The sequence below is a fragment of the Zootoca vivipara genome, chromosome 8, assembly GCF_965207765.1.
Source record: "Zootoca vivipara chromosome 8, rZooViv2.hap1.1, whole genome shotgun sequence".
Lineage (NCBI taxonomy): Eukaryota > Metazoa > Chordata > Lepidosauria > Squamata > Lacertidae > Zootoca > Zootoca vivipara.
In genome coordinates this window covers 6,777,824-6,799,735 of record NC_142591.1, presented here as the reverse complement: position 1 = coordinate 6,799,735, position 21,912 = coordinate 6,777,824, and the positions used below count along the sequence as shown (strand labels likewise).

The 21,912-nt window shown below is 44.0% G+C and overlaps 1 protein-coding gene across 5 annotated transcripts in view; it reads right to left on the bottom strand.

Moving 5' to 3' along the window:
• The window catches only part of ENOX1 (ecto-NOX disulfide-thiol exchanger 1), a 264,024-nt gene that overhangs the window by 61,354 nt on the left and 180,758 nt on the right, over positions 1-21,912 (bottom strand). For all 5 annotated transcript variants that reach the window (XM_035103500.3, XM_088676096.1, XM_035103504.3 and 2 more), the window contains 2 exons: positions 19,448-19,681; positions 12,059-12,271 (listed from right to left, as the gene is read on the bottom strand). In XM_035103500.3, the coding sequence (XP_034959391.1) occupies positions 12,059-12,271; positions 19,448-19,681 (447 nt within the window). The remainder of the gene's footprint in view (positions 1-12,058; positions 12,272-19,447; positions 19,682-21,912) is intronic.

Sequence of the window (21,912 nt, the reverse complement as noted above, 5' to 3'; positions counted from 1 at the left end):
TTAGTTGCCTGTATTTATTTCACAGCTTTACTGAATTAAACTAGAAGTATTAAACTAGAAGTATAGGAAAATATGGAATGGTTGTCATTAAGGAAATTTAGATTCCAGACATAATTCTGTTTTGTCTATCATAAGTGCAAAGAGCACTAAACTTAATCAACAATCTGTGTGTAATTAATTAGCGACAGAAGATTCAAGCAGAAAATATTCCTGAAGATGCAAGGAAATGACATTCTATCATTTTTCGACGGAAATGTTCAAGTTGGAACGTTAGGATTCTTCTGCCGAAACCCTTGAACTTTGAAGTTTCTGATTATGAAAATGGCTGAGAGCTCTTTTCTACAGGTGTTAGAATCAATTATAAATACTTCTGTGATCACTCAAAGATTCCAATGCATGAAAATAGAAAAATAAAATACTGCAGTATTTTAATTACCATAGACAGATGGTTGTTTCCATGTTTGCCCTGAAGAGAGTTGCTTGGCAACATGTAGTGGCCAAACCTCTGGTTGTGAAAAAATATGCATTTTTTTCCTAATGAAACCAGAATAGTCATCTGCTAAAAAGACAACCCACTAATTCTCAGCTCTGCAGAGAGCAATTTTTAATGCAAATGTTAGTGAGTTCTACTATCTGTGAGAAGTAACTACAAATAGTACTGACCCCACACTATGGAGCTGAATTTAAAATTGGATACCTTACCTTACCATATAGAAATGTGCAATTCAACCCATGCCTCAGGCACTAGACCAATAGAAGTTCATTTTCCCCAATTTTTCATATATTAGGATAAGCCAACCACAAATCAAACCTTATACAGATTTTTTAATAATAATAATAATAATAATAATAATAATAATAATAATAATATGAAAAGGAATTCATTTATGATACATTTTGTTAAATATGAAGTGTGAATCTAAATGTTGAACAAGCATACCACCCGCACTTCTAAGAAGTATGGCCTCTTAGAAGTGATCCCTACTGACGTCAGTGGGACTTGCTTCAAGGAAAGTGTGTCCACAATTGCAGCACTTCTGTACCCACAAAATTTTGTATGGAACTTAAGCAATGTCCTTCACAACCTGGTTTGGAATTGCCTTCAGGCAAGTCAAACATGTTACATGAAACTCATTGAAGCAAGAGGCTCTCCGATTGAGAGTTTGGCGAATGATCAATTTCAAGGTCTGTAGCTGCGTCTATCTTGCCAATATTACCTGTTGGTGGGGAGGGCACAAACAAACAGATCGGCTTATGACCAAGCTTGACCTCTACCCAATGCATGGCTCCACCCTCCCAGCCAGTGTTAACGTTGGTAGAATCACCGCCAATGGCCTACAGGTGCTTATCAATGCCCTTCTTCATGAAATCTACAAGATTATTGGCAATAATGTCAGCTGGTTTTTCCTCTCTTTGAGTCTTTCTCTAGAGGGAAGAGGTAGAGAGAGGTATCTTCCACCTGGCTCACTGCACACAGAACAATGCTGTTCTGAGATGATGCATGGTCATCAAAGAAGGTACTGTCAACTTCACGCTTCTGACAAAGATCATCAAAATCTTGATGCAGGGGTATCATAACTTTTTCTTGACTTTATTGTGATCAGCTACAAGTCTCTTGCCTTCTTCAGTGATCAAGCCAGCGTCCATAAAGGGGGCTGTGGTGACGGCAGCTGTAGCATTGGGACCAACGCTATATCTGATGCTCTGCGCAGCAACATTATGTATTTCCATTGCCTTTGCCTTTTTATGGAAGACGTTCTTGGTTTTCCTAATGCCAATTCATAACTTCCATCATTTCCATCTTGGGCATCAGCTATTTGTTCTTCATTTTCATCAGCATAGGAGATTATTTCATTTGATGGCACTGAAGCATCCTGCTTGCTTCCTTCTCTGCTTACATTCAGAAAGCCACCTTCTCTCGCCTTCTTGACGCTTCTGCTTTTTGACTTGTCTGTTACACTCAGGCAGGTCTGGCAAGCCAATCTGATGTGGTCCAATAGAAGCTGTCTTCTCTCTCTGGCCTTCAGTGAAAGCGTGTGTGTGTGTGTGTAATATGCAATTAAATATAAAATATGTATAATATATAAAAATAAAAAGTATTAATATATAATATTACTTGGCCATTTTATTACTTGGCAAGTACTTGGCAATTTTACAAAAAAAAAATCATGAACAAGTTTAAAATTATTAGAAATTCCACAAAAATGTTTAAAAGTCAGTATTTTTATGTACTGTAGTTCTTTACCAACCAAAACTGAATTATATTAATTTAACAAAAACTACTTTGAAATCCCAAGTCAAGTTACACAACCCTTTGGCACCTCTCTTTTTTGGAATTTGAAAGCTGAAAAATTCAACATGCCCCTAGTGTAACAGAACTATCTCATTTGCACTGAGATTTGATGAGAGTTGGAAATCATGCAGAAGGCTCTTGGTGTTCCTTCCTTTCCCCAACCTACATTGCAGCTGAGAGAAAACCCCTGCAGCAACTGAAAGTGAAGGAGGTGGAATCTTATGCTTTATTGCAATGAACAGGGGAAGAGACTTACTATTTCTTGCCCTCTGCAAATTTCACTGCCAGTGACAGCCTGTTGGGGGTTGCAGGGTGTCCTTACCAGCACCGGCACCTGGTTTAAAGATCATACTAATGCACATTTACATTTATGTGCAAGAATTGATGGATGGAAAAAGAAGGGAGGTCTTTGAAAGATAAAAATTAAGTAGGGGAAGAAAAGTAAGATTGATTAGATGAAATTAGGATAGGATTTGGCAACATTAAATTTAGAATGTGCTTTGTTGTTGTTGTTGTTGTTTAGTCGTTTAGTCGTGTCCGACTCTTCGTGACCCCATGGACCATAGCACGCCAGGCACTCCTGTCTTGCACTGCCTCCCGCAGTTTGGTCAAACTCATGTTCGTAGCTTCGAGAACACTGTCCAACCATCTTGTCCTCTGACGTCCCCTTAGAATGTGCTAAGAGGACTCAAAAAGGGATTGTTTATACAATACAAGGTTATAAAAAAAAATTCTGACAATTAGAATGGGAATGATGATAGGAAATCTGTGGAATGAGAATTGCAAATGGAAATCGGGGTGGGGGTGGGGTTGGGGAAATCCCCACAATGTTTATGGAAATGGAATGATTATAATAATTTTCTCTTTTTCTTTTTTCTTCTGAATTCTTTTTTGGAGGGGTTTTTATTTTTTGGGGGGGGTCTTTTTCCTTTTTTTTGTTTTTGGATAAATGGCTGGGTGGACACTCCCCTTCTTTCTCCCTTGTTTTTCTAGAGCTCCCTGGTGGCAGGGGGGGCCTTTTGGGGTGGGGGAGGGGGGAGGAAAAACCCAATCATAAAATGGACCACCTTCGACTGCCTACCTTCATGGGACTCTCTCGTGGCAGGAGGGGGTCTGTGGAGGGGGGATTGGAAGAAGGTGGATATTTGTTATGTATGTTCTGTTTTATATTTTTTCTTTAATGCAAAAATTTAATAAAAATTATTATAAAAATAAATAAAGATCATACTAATGCAAACAGAGGCATTAGTCCCGCCTACATGTAATTTAAATTTGTTTCCCTCTCCGCCACCTCTGCAAGGGCCAATGTTATGGGCAGTGCTAAACTGGGCCTGGGCCTGGTGGGCATTTTCTAAAGGTTTGGCAGGCTGGTAGTTCAGCCTTGCAGGAAGGTACCGCGTACTGCTGGCTTCGCAACATGACGTAGACTGGAGCGTGAAGGAACGGAACAGCTCAAGCATTCTGTGTTTGTTTTCACTTATAAAACGAGATTGCGCTGTTTTCTGATGTTGCTTTGGATACACCCACAGCGAGAGGAATGCTGGCAAATATGGCAAATAATCAGAGATCACTGAATGAACGCATTCGCAGCCTTCTCACGTGGATCCCCCAAGACTGCAAAAAAAGAGGCTGCCTCTTCTGTTACTGCCTAAGATTTTTGCAAAATGCCCCTCATGTTACAGAGAATGATTTTTATAGAACACCCTGCACATCGGTGCTGGGTTGGCAAGGCTTCTGCTGGGTCTATATCATTATGATTTATTTTCTATTCCAAAGACCACTTGGATCTCTAGCAGCTGTTTCAGTTCCAAGCATATCAGAACAACAGCAATATGTGATTTTAATGAATAACTTCACACAAGGATAAGGAGGAATGAAAAGTTTAAGCAGTTGGGGAGAAGTCAGGGTCCAGCCGCGCCCTGATTGAGATAAGAGATTGGACATCTTAGTAGGTGTCTTGAGGGAGCTGCTGACTTTGGCATCTCCCCTGCATTTTAAACGCACGCATCACGGCATCGATGCATTATTTTATTAGCATTTCGGCCTCATGTTGCCAATAAAGCCATCAAGCCTAAAAGAGGGGAAAAATGGATTCCCCTTGCTCGTTTCCTCAAGTGTTGCTTCACAAGCTGGATTGTGACTCACAGAATATATTGTGTTATGAGGGGGAAAACTGGCATATTTGAAGGAAGCAACACCCATCTTGAACCAGCAAGAGGTCTCAAGGGTTTCTTGGCAAGGAAAACAGTGATGCGTACACGAATGCAAGCTTCAGAAGGGGAAAGGGTATAATGGTTCTTAATGAGAATGGCGGAGGGGCAGCATCCATTCAGCAGAAGTGCCATGCAATAAGCATGGTTAAATATTAATCAACAAGCATCTGTTGATTAATCTAATGTCATATAAAATTTTCATTAGCCAGATGCAACATTTTGTCTTGCTGTCAATAACGGAAGCACTGAAAGGCAATTTCCCCCTTAAAGTATCCTGAGAAGATAGAAGATGCAAGAATATGTTCTCATGAAAATCACTGTATTTTATGTAAATTGTATGGATAAATGGAAATACACAACTGTATTGTGATAGGCTTTTGGGGAGGGGGGGGGTAGGCTGTATGCTGAGATGTTTCTAATGCCTGGGCCCCTTTCTAATTCTTGGATTAGCCACACTAGCTACCTGGTGAGCCAGTAATGGAACAAAGACAGTGGCTCTGTGCCAGATGAAAATGGGTGGGCCACCTCCCTCAACTCACTGGTCGTTAGAAAGACAAAGGCCACAGTTGAGAGGGGAGATGGGTGAACTAGAAGCTGGAAGAATTCTGCAGGCTGGGAAACGAGAGAGAGAGAGAGAGCTGTGATTGATTTTTGGTCTTGAAAGATCTACATTGGCTCCTAGTACGTTTCCGAGCACAATTCAAAGGTAAAGTGACCTTTAAAGCCCTAAATGGCCTCGGCCCAGTATACCTGAAGGAGTGTCTCCACCTCCATCATTCTGCCCGGACACTGAGGTCCAGTGCTGAGGGCCTTCTGGTGGTTTGCTTGTTGCGAGAAGCCAAGTTGCAGGGAACTAGGCAGAGGGCCTTCTTGGTGGTGGCGCCTGCCCTGTGGAACGCCCTCCCAACAGATGTCAAAGAGGAAAACACCTACCAGAATTTTAGAAGACATCTGAAGGCAGCCCTGTTCAGGGAGGCTTTTAATGTTTAATAGATTATTGTGTTTTATTCTTCTGTTGGAAGCCGCCCAGAGTGGCTGGGGAGACCCGGCCAGATGGGCGGGGTATAAATAATAAATTATTATTATTATTATTATTATTATTATTATTATTATTATTATTATTATTATTTCTGTTTGCAACCAAGGCTGTGGCAAGAAGCAATACCCTCTTGGGGGTGTTAATGCTCTGAACCCCTCCATCACAGGCTTCGATTGTATGCATGTGTAAATAAACCCGCCCCTGTATTACCTCAGCATGGTTTGCCACTGTGCAGCGCCAATGGATAGCTCTAGCAGAGAGGCATTTGGAATAGGCTGTGCCATGTATAGACCAGGCTATGGCAGGTTTCCTGCATTCCTTCTGAAACAGATAACCCCAGATTGATGGAAGCTGCAGCTCTGTCTGGGTGGCTAACTCTACCCCCACCTTTTCAGGTCAAAAGGAGCCTTATCCATTCACACTTCGATTCTTCCTCCAAGCTGACAACCCTGTCCCCAGACGAGGGGAACACTCACCTCAGGAAATTTACCAGAAGCAAGTTGGGCTGAGGAAAAGGAACCTTCCGTGACAGAGCGCAGGGCCTGCCTATCCTTATAAAAAGGAAGAGGACTTATCTCTCCTCTAATTTCTTTAGATGTGAATGGGGAAATGAGTGAACACTGTCAACTCTGGCTTGTCCCTAAAGCAAACCCCTTTCAAGATGCCACCCCAATCTCTGAGCAGTGCCAGATTCCAATGGTTTCAGGTGCTTACTCAGGGTCTGTGTTTCCTTTGGGATGAGGTACAACAGGCCACTGGTCCCATCACCTCCTGGGAATAGAAGGGGGGGAAATGGAGGCAGTGAGAGATTTTACTTTCTTGGGCTCCTTGATCACTGCAGATGGTGACAGCAGTCACGAAATTAAAAGACGCCTGCTTCTTGGGAGAAAAGCAACGACAAACCTAGACAGCATCTTAAAAAGCAGAGACATCACCTTGCCAACAAAGGTCCATATAGTTAAAGCTATGGTTTTCCCAGTAGTGATGTATGGAAGTGAGAGCTGGACCATAAAGAAGGCTGATCGCCAAAGAATTGATGCTTTTGAATTATGGTGCGGGAGGAGACTCTTGAGAGTCCCATGGACTGCAAGAAGATCAAACCTATCCATTCTGATGGAAATCAGCCCTGAGTGCTCACTGGAAGGGCAGATCGTGAAGCTGAGGCTCCAATACTTTGGCCACCTCATGAGAAGAGAAGACTCCCTGGAAAAGACCCTGATGTTGGGAAAGATGGAGGGCACAAGGAGAAGGGGATGACAGAGGATGAGATGGTTGGACAGTGTTCTCGAAGCTACGAACATGAGTTTGACCAAACTGCGGGAGGCAGTGCAAGACAGGAGTGCCTGGCGTGCTCTGGTCCACGGGGTCACGAAGAGTCGGACACGACTAAACGACTAAACAACAACAACAACAACAGGGGCGGTGGTGTCTTTAGGATCGATGGTTTATTTAAACATATATACACCCTGAGCCAGAGGGTCTTGCTTCTCCCAAGCTCACAGCCTTGGGTTTCAGCAGAAATCAGGCATCTCTCTCTTTCTGCCTTCCCAGCTTGTAGCTTTTGCATCCAGCTCACATAACTCACTTCTCCATTCTGGCCTTTTGTCTTTCTAACTAACAGACAGTTAAGGGAGGGAGGGCACAGAGCCACTATACTTTGCTTTGAGCTCTGACCAAGCCCTGGTCAAAAATGGGGCTCTGATCAGAGAGTGGAGGATGGCGGTAATGTCAGTACGTCATTCACCTTGTGAAGTCTCAGGTTCATTTCTCCATGGCAGCCCAGGTTCAGATCCCATGAAAGTGGGGGGTTTACACTGCCAATCTGATTGTAGTCAGAAGCTGGCGGCTGAGTTCTGAAAAAGCTGAAGCCTGACAACTGCATTGGCAGAAAGAATTATAGCAGTCAAGGTGAGATACGATAATTAATGAGTTGGTGTCTGCAGGCCAGCTTTGGAGCAGAAAGGGTGATGTTTTCCAAAGAACACGGCTTTGCAACAGAGATTATTTGGTGACAGTGTGTGTGTGGATATCTGAAATCCCAAGTCTACAATTATCCACTGGTAAAATGACACAATATTGCAGTGCAGTCAGTGTTTCTCAATCTCTTGTTGCTTGGGCCAACTCTCTGGGAACTAGGTGAATGGGCAGAGATTCATAAGCACACAGCATATGGCTATGGCTGTTGGCATTAGCAGAGTCCAGAGAAAGAAATGGGAGGGAAAGGGTTTTGGTTTGTTTGTTTGTTTGTTCTTGCTTTTATCATGCATTTTGTGCTTTCATGTTGTGTTTTTATGTTGTGAACTGCCCTGAGATCTGTGGGTGAAGGGTGGTATACAAATTTAATAAATAAATAAATAAATAAATAAATAAATAAATAAATAATTGCTATCATTTGGAACTTCCCGGGAAAAGTCACTAAGAATGCTGCAGTCTGGACCTGGGCATGTGCAAGGCACAGGGCCCCGCCCCCTGCCCCGTTTCCCAGCGCGGCGGGTGGGCGCAGCTGCACTGCGCCACCCAGCCTGTTGTAGGGCCGGCCCTGGGCCAGGGGGCGCTGCCCGCCCCCTGTTGCGATGCCCCTGCATGCTGCGGAAGCGGCCTCAGGCCCGCGCGCCTCCGGAGAGTGGCCTGAAGCCGCTGAACAGTGGAGGCACGCCTGGGGCAGCCTCAGCCGCACCCCGCGCCACCGGGGGCGAGCCTAGAGCCGGCCCTGGCAAGGCAGTTGATTGACAGAAAGAGAGAACGAGGTGTGTGTGTGTGTGTGTGTGGAGAATAGCTCAATATGATGCACTGCCCAGCCCTTCTGTTGGATTTTAAGCAGCAGAGTCAAATAGGGTGCATTCCATTGGGAAAGACCAGGTTTGCCAGGGGGTGGGGGAGAGGAAGTTTTGGACTCATGTGGGGGGCTCCCCCTCCAATCCTCTTTTTCAAGGGAAAGGCTGGCAGGAGGGCTCAATGGGCAGAGACCAATGACTACCATTTTTTTCTTGGGAATATTCATACAATTCCAGCAATTGGATCATTACTCAAGTGAGTAAACTGACACTCCTTGGATCTTGCAAAAGCCAATTCTGTAAACCAGGACCCAGATTTCAACAAAATTTCATGAGATAATGTGCACTAAAACAGCCAGTGCCCTGCATCCAAGAAATAACTGGAAAATTGATGAATAGTTATTAGCTATTTGGATTGAATATAAATTAGCACCTCATAAAGTCGAAAGTTATAGAAATCCAGCATGCATATTTATAAACTGCAGGCAATAAGCTTTTAGAAGAAAAAACATAGTTTCATCTCTGCTTGGCACCAGTCAACCCAATATCGGAGTTCTGGCTCATGGACTAACCACTCCGAGGTATTTGCATGAATGGTTCTGATCCGTTGATACAGCTTGTTCTCTGCACTGGCTTTTCTTGGAATGAGAAAGCACAATGGCAAAGACAGCTCTGTGATATCTGGGGAATACTTTCCCTTCCATCTGCCTCAGACTCCATAACAAAACATGTACCGTCCCATGTTCTGAAGATTGAGATCAATAATTCAGAAGCATCTCCAACCAGAAATGAAGTGGCGGTTCTTGTTACACTTTGGAAGAACAGGATAAAGAGGAAAGAGAGAGGAGTATCGAATGGCTTTCAAAAAAAAAAATGTCCCCAGGAAAATCTTTGGGGAATGCTTTCAACACGAAATGTGCTCCATTTTACAACAAAAGCAGTGGGCAGGCGGGTGTCACACAAGGCTTTGAAGACACCCTTCCCATAAGATAAATCTCAAACTCAGCAAAACCATTAAACTTCCATGTTACATGAAAAAAGGGAACAAGAACCTAACACCTAACCAACATGCTAAAGAAAGCAGGGAGAGTCTAGATATAAAATGTTTTCGATCTTTATTATTTTATTTTTTATTGTACTTTACTTTACTGTACCCATTCAGCCTAGCTAACAAAGGCCAAGCTTCAAGAAAAGGGGTCTAGTAGAGAAAAACAAACGCTACACTATTCTAAAGGTTGAAGATACAGATAACCTAAGAAAGGTTAATTACTGATTGCTAAATTAATTAAATACTGATTAGTAAATACATCAACACATATTCATCATTATTTTGAAAGAAATAATGTATAGCCACTCCCCTTGTCTGGCTATGTGCTTCAGACTATGAGCTTCTTGAGGACAGGCAACTGTTCTCTTTTAGTAAAACTCGGGAATATGCCTTATACTGGTGTTATGGCGCACTTAATAGGCTTGGGGAGGGAAAGTGGAGCACTAGACATCTCTTGTTGACACTCTGTTGACAGAGATAACTATGTGGTGACTAATGATAGCTAAGTTATACTATATTTACTCAAATCTAATGCTCACCTTTTTTGGCCAAATGACGTTGTGAAAATTAAGGTGCACATTCGATTTGGTGGCACATTTACATTTGCCAGCAAATACTCTCTTTTTTTGGTTTCAAGGTTCTGAAAATTGAGGTGCGCATTAGATTTGATGGCGCATTAGACTCTACTAAATACGGTAAATCTTGGTTATCACATTTTCTCTGTGGGGGGAACAGTGGAAACAGGGGATTAACCTCTGCTACTCTGAAAAGGCAACTCTCCATGCTGGGATACTGAGAAGCTTTGACTGAGGTGATTTGTCTGCCAGTTTACTGGATCCAAGCTACAGTATTTCCCACATGGTCTAAGTCAGTGTTTCCCAACCAGTGTGCCTCCAGATGTTTTGGGACTACAACTCCCATCATTCCTGACCACTGGTCTTGCTAGCTAGGGATGATGGGAGTTGTAGTCCCAAAACATCTGGAGGCACACTGGTTGGGAAACACTGGTCTAAGTAAAATAAAGTTGGCTTTAATGTTCATAACTAAAGGGGCAAGAAGTATTTTTTATTACAAAAAAAGAAAAGAATCTGCCAAGAAATTATTCTGCTTATTTTTTATGAGGAAAGCCCATTAAAATTATGGAACTGATTATATTTTACACACACATACATGCCTTGGATAATTAATAGGTGCACAAAAGTACTCACTTCACACTTGCAAATTTATTTATCTGATTTTTCTGCCACCTGGCAATCTATAAGGATCTGCAAGGCAGCTTATATAAAATACCATGTTGTTGCTGCTGCTGCTGCTGTTAATAATAATAATAATAATAATAATAATAATAATAATAATAATAATAATACAGTGGTACCTTGGTTTACAACCATAATCCGTTCCGGAGGTCCGGTTGTAAACCAAAACAGGTTGTAACCCAAGGCACACTTTCGCCAATGGGGCCTCCCCCCCCCCCAATTGGTTGTAATCCAAAAAAATTGGGTTGTAATCCAAAAAAAAAGGGACACACACTTCCGGGTTTGACATTGTTGTAATCCAAAACGGTTGTAATCCAAAGCGGTTGCAAACCAAGGTACCACCGTAATAATAATAAATAATAATAATAATAATACCTGCTCTTCACTAGTCCCTACGCAGATTACAACAATTTACAATACAAAACTAAAAACAGTTAAAACAAATCACATCCACAGGAATCAGGTGAGACCTGCTTTGACAGGTAAACTGGGACAGCTTCCACCTCCTCTGGAATATGGTACCATTTTGGTGTAGCATCGGCTGCTTCTGCTCAGAACGTCAGGTTCTTCTACTGTTTGAGGGCAAAGAGAGCAGCTGGGCCTCAGTTGAGATGCTCAGTAAAGGCGGCTGGGTTTTCTGTGGCCTGGATGTACTCTTGTTTCCTAGAGCTAGACATCTTTTTATTGTATGTCTAGTTACAGTCCCCTCCCCAAAGAGTGAAAACAAGTGCCACTTCCTACAAAACTCCAAGAAGCTATCAGATGAATCTCAATGCAAAAATAAGTGGGCTTGCTCACAGCAGAGTACAGAGGAATCGCCCGGTCAGTCTCCTTACTCGGAGTCGAGAGTGAATTTCATGCTCTTTATTCAGCTCGTAGTCATCAAGGAGGAGAAGAGGAGAAGAATGCCCTTTTCCCAAAACCATCTGCTTATATACATTATTTACACAATGGGCCTTGCGTGATTGGCTACTTCAGGGCTACACCTGTGGGCCAATCAGTTTGTGGATTGACTTCTGCCAGCAGCCTGATTGGCTGCTCCTGCAGGCCAATCAGGTTGCGGATTGACTTCTGCCAGCAGCCTGATTGGCTGCTCCTGCAGGCCAATCAGGTTGCGGATTCACTTCCACCTGGAGTTGGATTGGGTGGCTCCTGAGGACCAATCAGACTGCTGATTCTGGATACTATTGTTCTATGATTCAGCTCAGTACATAACACTTACATTTTCCATTGCTTCAAGTTTACTGACAAACGGCAACAGCACCACTGAGATAACATTGCTCACCTTGAGAAGTAAAATCTTATGAATGGTCCTTGATCTTCCACAGTGAAAGGGACTATATCAAAACTACTTACCCTCGGGGTTACAACAACAACACCGATTAGCTAACACCCCACCACCACCACCACCACAGCACTAACAGGTGTTACTTACATTGAGTGAGAATCCCTGTTAAGGCATTTTTGAAATTCTCCTTGGCTTGCTCCATTTCTTGTTCATGAGTTGCCTTTTCGTTCATGAGTCGGCGGATATGGCTATTTGCCGACTGCACCATGGAATAGAACTGGTTGGCCGTCCGGCGGTTCACCTCACCCCGCTCGATCCAGGTAAGCAGCACTGTAATAGCTTCTGAAAATTTGCTGTCATCTAGAATCAATTCAAGAAGTTTAAATTACGATTGCATGCTTTGTGCTAGGAATACACTTCTGCCCTTATGAATTAATAGTCTCATAAATAACATTTACGATGTTTCTTACACTAGACTTCACTTAACACCCTAACATAAAACTTTATAAATTGTCATCCAAGGTCCTAATTACTATGAGTCTTGTAAAATGTTGTGGCTTGAATTTTCATCCAATAAAGCAATATTGAAGCAGCTTCACTCTGGGAATAATTATATGAAAAAAGATTTTTAAGGCTCTCCCTGCTCACAGTCAGAGTAAGATTAAGAATCATTTAAACGTAAACTATTAATTTATCTTGTCTGTAGCGCTTTCAGTGACCAAGTGCTTTGACCCTGAAGCTTTCCAGCCTTGTAGCTTTGAGCCAGGGTTTGCCCACCCATGAGACAAGGTGAGGCAACCAATTCAGGCAGCAGGATCCACAGGGGCAGCAGATCTTAATAAATATAATTATTTTCCTCTTGTTCACTCACCCCTTCTTCCCTGGTGGGGAGCGGGCAGCAATTTGTGGTTCACCTCAGGTGCCCAAATGTCTTGGGCTGCCAAATCGTAACTGATTTTGGGGGGGGGGATTTTATATGGGTGTATCTGTGAGTGTTTGTGTGTGTGTGTGTGTGTGTGTGTGTGCATGCTGCTATTACATTGGCATGTGCATTGGGAAGGGACAATTCTGAGCACACCAATTTTTAAGCAATGTTTTCAATTGCCTTTAATAAATTGGTTCTTTAATTTGTGCTAAGGACATGTTATTTAGGTACTACTGAATAATCACTTGGCTTTAATAGGTTATTTTAAAAGGTAGGCAAAACAAGCGTTCCAGTGCTAATTAAAATATTTGCAGGGGGTGGGGGAAATTAACATGGTACTAAATTGGTGTTGATCAAAAAGGAAGTGTGGCTATTTTGACACATTTTAAATCACTTTTTCATTTAAATATTTAATTCCACAAATATTTCATTTTTAAAAATAACAGGGAGAGCATTTTAGCACAAATTGAAAGCCTGGTTTTACAAACTGAGCTTCTTCTTCTTCTTTGGCAACCACTCGTCGCCGAGTAAGATTGTCTTCCATAAACACGGTTTTAACGATGGGTCCGTAAGTGACTGTGGAGGCCAATTCTGGACCCAGATGTCCTTCCACAGTGGGGACATTGGTTTCCGGGAGGGAGTTGATCACGGTGTGGGTTTGCCAAGCATGCCTTCCTCTTAGCATGTTTCTCCCTTGTGTCCTGAGTTTGTGTGTCTTCAAAGCCCATGACACCTTTGGTAAAGGCTGTTCTCCAACTGGAGCGCTTGCAGGCCAGTGTTTCCCAATTGTTGGTGTTTGTTCTACATTTTTAAAAAATCTGCCATGAGACAGTCTTTAAACCTCTTTTGTTGACCACCAGCATTACGCTTTCCATTTTTAGGCTTGGACCAACTGAGCACACTGGTATCAACAGGAACGATAATTTGGAAATTCAATGGAAAACTAGGACTAGCTGTAACTCCCTGTTCCATGACTTCAATCCCGCCAGGATGAGATAGATAAAGGTGGACCAGGCCACTGGTGGAGGTGGCTTTTTCATGACTTTGAAAATGGGACAAAAGGCATCCCAAACAGGATATGCAACCCTATCCTGGAGGGCCACTGACAATACAGACTGAGAGTCTGACTTGGCGCAAGGCAGCTTCCTATGTTCCTTGCGCCACTGCCTCATGTTGCTGTCTGGAGGGAGGAGCTACCGCATGGTAGCAATAACTCAAACATTCCATTTGATTTTCAAAGAAAAATGGAGCAAAGCAATTTGTATTCCTTATAAATGCCTTGTTCTACCTCACCATTTGCCCCTCCTCATCTGGAACCCAAGGAAAGAAAAAAGGGAAGCAATTTTAAAGGGTGGCGCTGTGGTCTAAACCACAGAGCCTAGGGTTTGCCGATCAGAAGGTCGGCGGTTCGAATCTCTGCAACGGAGTGAGCTCCCATTGCTCGGTCCCAGCTCCTGCCAACCTAGCAGTTCAAAAGCACGTCAAAGTACAAGTAGATAAATAGGGACCACTACAGCGGGAAGGTAAACGGCGTTTCCGTGCGCTGCTCTGGTTCACCAGAAGAGGCTTAGTCATGCTGGCCACATGACTGTACGCTGGCTCCCTCGGCCAGTAAAGCGAGATGAGCGCCGCAACCCGAGAGTAGTCCGCAACTGGACCTAAAGGTCAGGGGTTCCTTTACCTTTTTATAGCCAATACGGAATGAGTCAAACCACTACATCACTTGAAATTGCAGCCTTCTAAAGCCGCTTTTTCTTTCTCAAAAATAAAAACTCAGCAAATGCTATTCTAATGTAACATGTAAACTGAGGAAATTAAGCTGGAAATAAAGTTAAAGCAAACAGAAAATGTGGTGTATATTATTATAATAGGTATCTTTATTATACAACACTTTCCAATCAAGTGGGTCTTTGCAGGCACAACCTGAAGGCTGAAACCAAACAGCAGAGAAATGGTGAAAATGGGTTTGAACAAAAGAGCACGTCTTTTGCATTTTTCTGTCTAGATCCATCCCTATAATTTAATAAGAGAGCTGTAGACTTTTAAATAAAAATTGTCACTCCACTGACGTTTCAAAAGTCAACATATTAAAAATTCCACATATTTCTTATTCCACTAGAGACCACTCAGTAGTAACATTCAAGAGACAACTGTTTAGAGTGAGTTTAAAAAAGAGAGAGAGAGATTTTTTTAAAAAAATACAATCATCATTAAACAGGTAGCAATTGCAAATTTCCACAGTTGCAAAACCATTTAATTGGCTGGAAACAGCATTGGTTGTGGCTGCAATTGTGTGTGCAACATTGCAGGATTGGGGAAATTCTCCGAGCCATGGGTGTACCCAGCATGGGGCAGGGAGGGGCAGCTGCCCCCCCTAGAAGGTCAAACCGCGGGCCCAACTAGGGAAGCAAATACCTGGCGCCCCGCTTGTTGATGGGGGGGGAGGAAACGCTGCTGGTGCCGCGGCTCCTCGGTGGCGGCTCCTCCTCTCAGCCCGCCCTGCCTACATCTGCACCAATCCCCACCCACTAAAGCCTTTGCGCCTCCCAATGGAAAGCCCTGCCAGGCGGCAACCTCTCCTACCTAAGGGCTGGTAAGTGAAAGAGACGCGGCTCCCTGCACTGGTTGCAGCCACTGCCGCATTCTCCCTCCCGGTAGGCTGCACTGCGATTGTCGGTGCAGTGGGCTGGGAATCACCCCCTTTCCCCCCCTCCGCACCCCCACCTACCCCCTACCCCCGAGTTCGGAGATGCTACTGAGACTCCTCCTGGGCCGGGAGAGGAAGTGCATCAACAGGAGCCAGTTCAGCCTCAGCGGGCAGAAGCAGCAGAAGCCCGCAAAGGAAGAGTGGGGGCGGCACCCGAAGGCGGTGGTCGCAGCTGCTGAAAGGAAGCTGCATGGGGGCGTTTGCGCCGGATTGCCGGTGGCAGGAGTAGCCCAGCGGCAGCGACCCTTCCTCGCCGCCCCCCCGGACAATAGGAATGGAGCCGCCTTGGGGGGCGGCACAGCTCTCCACTCCCCCTGCGTGCATTGCCCTCTCCGGGCATTGGCTGCTGTTTCCTTCTTTCCAATGCACCCCCCCAGCCGCTCTCCCTTGCTGCCCCTGCCGAGAGAGGGGTGTTGAGGGCGGGGGAGCCGCCGCCACTGTAGGGTCGCAGCTGGGGGGGGCGCTCGCTCGCCTGCGCTGCGCCACCCCACCTTTCCCATCTTTTGCTCCCTCGTGATGGGGAGGCGGCAGTGGTAGCTTCTTCTTCTTCTTTGAGGGTCTCAGCTTGGCAGGGGGGTCCCCGGTATCCTCCCAGGCCACGGGGGGATGGCCCCCCAGGAATAGCAGACCTCTGAGCCCCTTCCCCATCCCAGATATATAGGGTGGGAACTGGAAAGGCTTCGGGGGGACCTGGAGGAGGGAAAGCGGGGCCCAAAGGGGTTTTTCAGGGGGGTGGTTAGGCCGTAAATGGATGGGAGCTGTGTCTTCAGAGCAGGGGAATTTCGTGTGAGAGAGTTTAGGGGATTCATTTAGCGGCTGCAGCTGCCGCCGCAGAATCACCAAGCCCGCTGGCCCTGTAGCCCCGCCCACATTCCCACTTTGTGGCCCCTCCCCTCCCATGCCTTGGCCCCGCCCCTGAACGACCATGGCTTGCCCCCCCCTAGTTTTGATCCTGGGTACGCCCCTGCTCCGAGCACTCACCATAGCTGCCAAGTTATCCCTTTTTTAAAGGGGTTTTCCCTTATGCTGAATAGGATTCCTCGCGAGAAAAGGGAAAACTTGGCAGCTATGGCGCTCACAGGAAAATCTAGGCCCACATCACCGGCAAACTGCATGGGCCTGCAAGCCTATTAACAGTTAATTGACGGTTCTGTAGAAGGAGAAAAATCTTCATTGGTTCTGTAATTAGAAGATACAAGTTGCTAACAATTTAACAAGTGCTAGAGGGAAATTATTCACAGCTCAACTACATTACCTAACATAATGCCCTCTCTACGGGTTATTTTTAAAATCCTAATTTCATCTTCACTCCTTGCTTTCTAAATTGATGAGCCGACTGCCCAGTGGCTTACATGCTGAAATAATTATCTTCGTTGAAAATAGAACGTAGATCTCCTCCTAAGCTTCTGTAAGTTCACCTGGATCCCTGACAGTAAATTTATTTTTTGTCTGCTGGAGATATCTTATGGAACGCAAATAATAGAATCCAATTTAAAAGCTGGGCTTGGTTTCCAGCCTTTTGCAGCCTTTCCTTCAGAGTCAAGCTGACACCGTTAAAAAAATATTACTTCAGAGGAATGAAAATAAAAAATATAATGCTTTGTTGCTTATATAAATGCTCTTAGGTATAATTGATTTGCATAACTGATCTTTTTGTTGTTGTTTAGTATACTGGAGCACTTTCTTATATTAAAAAAGCCATCCTTCTCAAACTGTAAAGTATATTTTAGGGGAAATTATTGCATTGATGGCAGCATGTCAATTACTCAAGCATACACATACTTATGGGAAGTGCCATTAAAACCTTGTAACACAGATTTGTCTTGAAAGTCGTGATTTATATATTTGAATAGCATCAGCTGATAAAAGTCAACCACCTGGGTGTCCAATGTAAAGTATCTGTTCAAACGTTTGAAACTCAGGTCTTCAAATCTGCAGATAAAGCTCTCATGTTGAAACCCCCACCCACCTTCTTGAGAGGGGTGACTGCTGGCTGACACTCAGAGAAGCTCTATTTGTGAGATCCAACACCTTTGCATAGCCACCAAAATCAGTAGAATAACAGCAGCCCTTCTGTGGCAGGGGCTACGGAGGTGCCACCATAAATACGAACCAACCCTTTGGTCCTTTTTGCCTACAAAGTTGGCACTGTGCATTTATCAAGCTGCGTATTCGCTATTGCAGCCATCTCATTGGCCGCATGACCCTGGACAATGCATCTTGTTCTGTATGAGCTTAGCATATAAAGTGACCAAACTTTTTTCCACCAGAGACCACTTGAAAATTGCTGAGGGAATTGGCGGACCATGTACAGTAATGTTTTTCTGTCTGTTGTAGAAATGGTACCACACCGTCTAGGACGGTGCTGTGTGATTTTTAACAGTATTTGAAATCAGCAACCTGGGAGGAGGAGGAGGAGGAGGAGGAGGAGGAGGAGGAGGAGGAGGAGGAGGAGGAGGAGGAGGAGAGCAGGGGGATGACCCCAGCTGCCTCCCATGTTGTGAATAACAGTGACAGATACTAGAATCTGGAAGCTGAGCGGTTAGTTATCTTACATCTACCCACCATGTGCGCATTTTTAGTTGTTATTCTTACTCTTCTTATATTTTTATTTCATTTTATGTAATTTTACAATAGATAATGTCAGGGCTGTAGTGACTACTCTTGAGTAACGACCTTCCACATGCTTGTCTTTCAGACGTTTTTATTTGTGCACATTATTTACAGTGTAACGAACTGCTGGTTCCGTGTCTACCCGCTCGAGTCAGATTCCTGCACTGCCCCCTTCTGCGTTCTGGACCAACATAAAAGCCTCGGAACTGAGAAGCGCCTCCCTTTCCTCCTCCTCCTCAATTCTGGCATCGGGGGGACGGGTCATCTGTCTGACCGATTCCTGTCCTCTCTTTCCGCCTCCCTCTCTTCCTGCCTATGGAGCAGGGGCTCTTGGATGTTGCCAGAGCCCTGGCACTCCCTCTCCGTTTCCTGACTCCCTCCATCAGACCCTTCGCTCTCATGACTGCTGGGATATGGGCTGCTTCGGATGAGGGGGTGTCTCTATAAGCCCTCCCCCTTATAGATAACATATTTTTAAAAATATGTTAAAAATATTTTTAAAAAGAACTGTTACAAACTTCTTGACTGTCTTTGCATTATCCACCCCTAAGTGCATTGAGGATATCATGCCATTATTTTTAAGCACATGTACCCTATTTTTCTGTGTATAAGATGCTCCTGTGTATAAGACGCTCCCTATTTTTCGGGACTCCAAATTTAAAAAATGGGGTTGCTGAGGTTTTTGGAGGGAGGATTGCCCAGAGTTGTTGAGCTTTTTTTTTTTAGGGGGGATTGCCAAAATTCCCTCACCCGACTGACCGTCAATCGCCTGCCCAATTGCAGCAGCGACAGCCAATCAAAACCGGCCCTTTCCGCAACCACCAATAACACGCCCAGTAGCCACTGACAATCTCCAGCTTGCAGCAGCAACCAATACCATATTCCCCCCTATGCACTATCCGTGTATAAGACGGCCCCAAATCTGTTACATAATTTTAAAATAAAATAAAAAAACATCGTCTTATACACAGAAAAGTACGGTGCATGCATTTGGTTAAATGTTTGTTCCCAGACTTATTTTTTAACACACACACACACACACACACACACACACACACACACTGAGAGAGACCCATGCGGCAGCAGTGGTGAGAGAGAGGAGGCTGAGTGTCTTGTTTGGTATGCTTGCCTCTTTTGATACAGGCTACAGCCTGCACTATCACACCTGAACAGCTACAGGGAAGTTAAGAATGAGACCAGCTTGTTACACATTAACATGCACAGAAGTTATTGTGACAGAGTTGTAGATTTATCGACCTTCCGATAACATGGCTGGGAAATGTCCCGTTACCTTTCAGTTTTTCTGCCAGCAAAGTTGCTTCGTGTTCCGAATAATGCATTATGGCGGGCGGAGATGGGGGCCGCATCCGATCTTCTTCCATTTTGCGCCTGTGACGCTCTTCTCGGGCCAGCATCCGCTGCTTACATTCCCATTCATAAAAGTCATCTCTTGCCTGTGCAAAATCAACATGAAGTCGGCCTGAATCTTTCTTGTCTGTACTAGATCCTAATCTCATGCGATAACCTGGAAACAACAAGCAAAAACCACGTCAGGTCTCCTTTCCTTTATTTATGTCCATACGCGTCACATCGTGTCAGTGAGTTAACATTTATACTTGCTGGTTTGCTTGAAGCCTGCCTATTAAAACGGTGGTTTCATTATGTGGAAAACAAGAAGCCAGCAACACTCCACCCAGATATAAAAAGAGGAAGAGGGGATTGCAGGCCCTCTCAGCTAGCTCAGCTCCTTCACTCCTTGAACTGGCTGCTACAAATACTCCAAACGTGAGACCCACTGTGTGAGTTTGCTGTTGTCTTCCTCCTCCTCCTCTCTCAGCACCTTTTCCCATTTATGTCATATTTTAGACTGTTAACTTGAGAGCGGGGGCTGCTCTCTTATTGCCATTTGTAACCATTAGACCAGGCTTTCCCAAACTTGGGTCTCCAGCTGTTGTTGGACTACAACTTCCATCATCCCTAGCTAGCAAGATCAGTGGTCAGGGAAGATGGAAATTGTAGTCCAAAAACAGCTGGAGACCCAAGTTTGAGAAACCCTGCATTAGACTAAAAAATGGTCAACGATGGCTTAAATAAAGAAATGTACCCATCTGCATTTTGAAGGCACATAACACTTCTGCTGAGCCAAATGCACTGTCAGTAATAGAGGAAAACAGACTGATATTGGGATATATATATATATGTGTGTGTGTGTGTGTGTGTGTGTGTGTGTGTGTATCGTAGGGTTTTTTGTGTGGAAACAGTACTGGTTTTAATATGATCACAGGCAGCTGTGATCACATATTGAAATCATGTTCCATGGTCCTTTTCTAATTGTATTTCCATGATTCCTACCAGGAAAAGTTCTGTCTTCAATGAAAATGTTAACCTTTAAAATCTTCTGCATCAATGTGTTTTTCTGCATGGGTTTTTCAAAAATGCCTCATGTCAGATGAATCTCATTTCTTTCTTTTTTTTGATGGAGTTAACAGGCTTGATGAATCGGGGGAATGCTGTGGACATAGTGTATCTTGATTTCAGCAAGGCTTTTTGACAAAGTCCCCCATAATATTATTGTGAGGAAGGTGCTAAAATGTGGGCTGGAAGAGGAAACTGTTAGGTGGATTTGTAGCTGGTTGACTGACCAAACACTAAGATAGTTGACTGACCAAACCCATTAATGGTTCCTCATTATCTTGGGGAAAGTGACAAGTGGGGTGCTGCAGGGTTCTGTCCCGCTGTTTTTCAACGTCTTCATAAACAATTTGGATGAAGGAACGGAGAGGATGCTCATCCAATTTACAGATGACACTAAACTGAGAGGGGTAGCTAATGCCACAGAAGACAGAATCAGAATTCCAAGTGACCTTAACAGTTTGGAGACGTGGGCACAAGCTAACAAAATGAAATTCAGTAGGGACAAATGTAAGGTTCTGCACATAGGCAGGAAGAACCAGATACACAAAAATAAGACAAGGAACACCTGGCTTACTAGCAGTACATGTGAAAAGACTAGGGGTCTTGGTGGGCCACAAGCTTAACATGAGTCAACCTTCTGGTGTAGCAGCCCAAAAAGCTAGGGATATTACAGGCTGCATCAACAGAAGTCTAATGTCCAGATCAAGGGAAGTAATAGTACCACTCTCTTCTGCCTTAGTCAGACCACACCTGGAATATTGTGTCCAATTCTGGGCACCACAATTTAAGAAGGATGTTGACAAGCTGCAAGGTGTGCGGAGAAGGGTGACCAAGATGATCAAGGGTCTGGAAACCAAGCCTTATGAAATACAGTTGAAGGAGGTGGGTATGTTTAGCTTGGGAAAGAGGAGACTGACAGGAGATATGAGTGTCATCTTCAAATATTGAAAGGGCTGTCACATGGAAGATGGAGCAAGCTTATTGGTTCATTTCTTCTGATGATTCCCCCCCCCCCCATACAATGGCATAAATTGGCAAGTAAATGAAATATGTAGTGAGAACTCAATCCTTGTGGCCCTGTTTACATCAGAAACCTCAGAGGAGTGTGTGGGACTTCTGCCAGCAAAGCATATCTGGGACTGGTGTGTGATCCACCTTTATATTTTAAACGACAGCAACAGGGCTATATCCTCATGTAACACGAAGGCTGTAGTTGCAATAACTTATGTATTCTATTTTTATGTCTTTTGTCTATTACAGGCTTGAAAAATTACACTCTTCAGAATGTTTTATGTTTGAAAACATAATAAAGATCATCTAGGAAAAACAGTAATTCAGTGC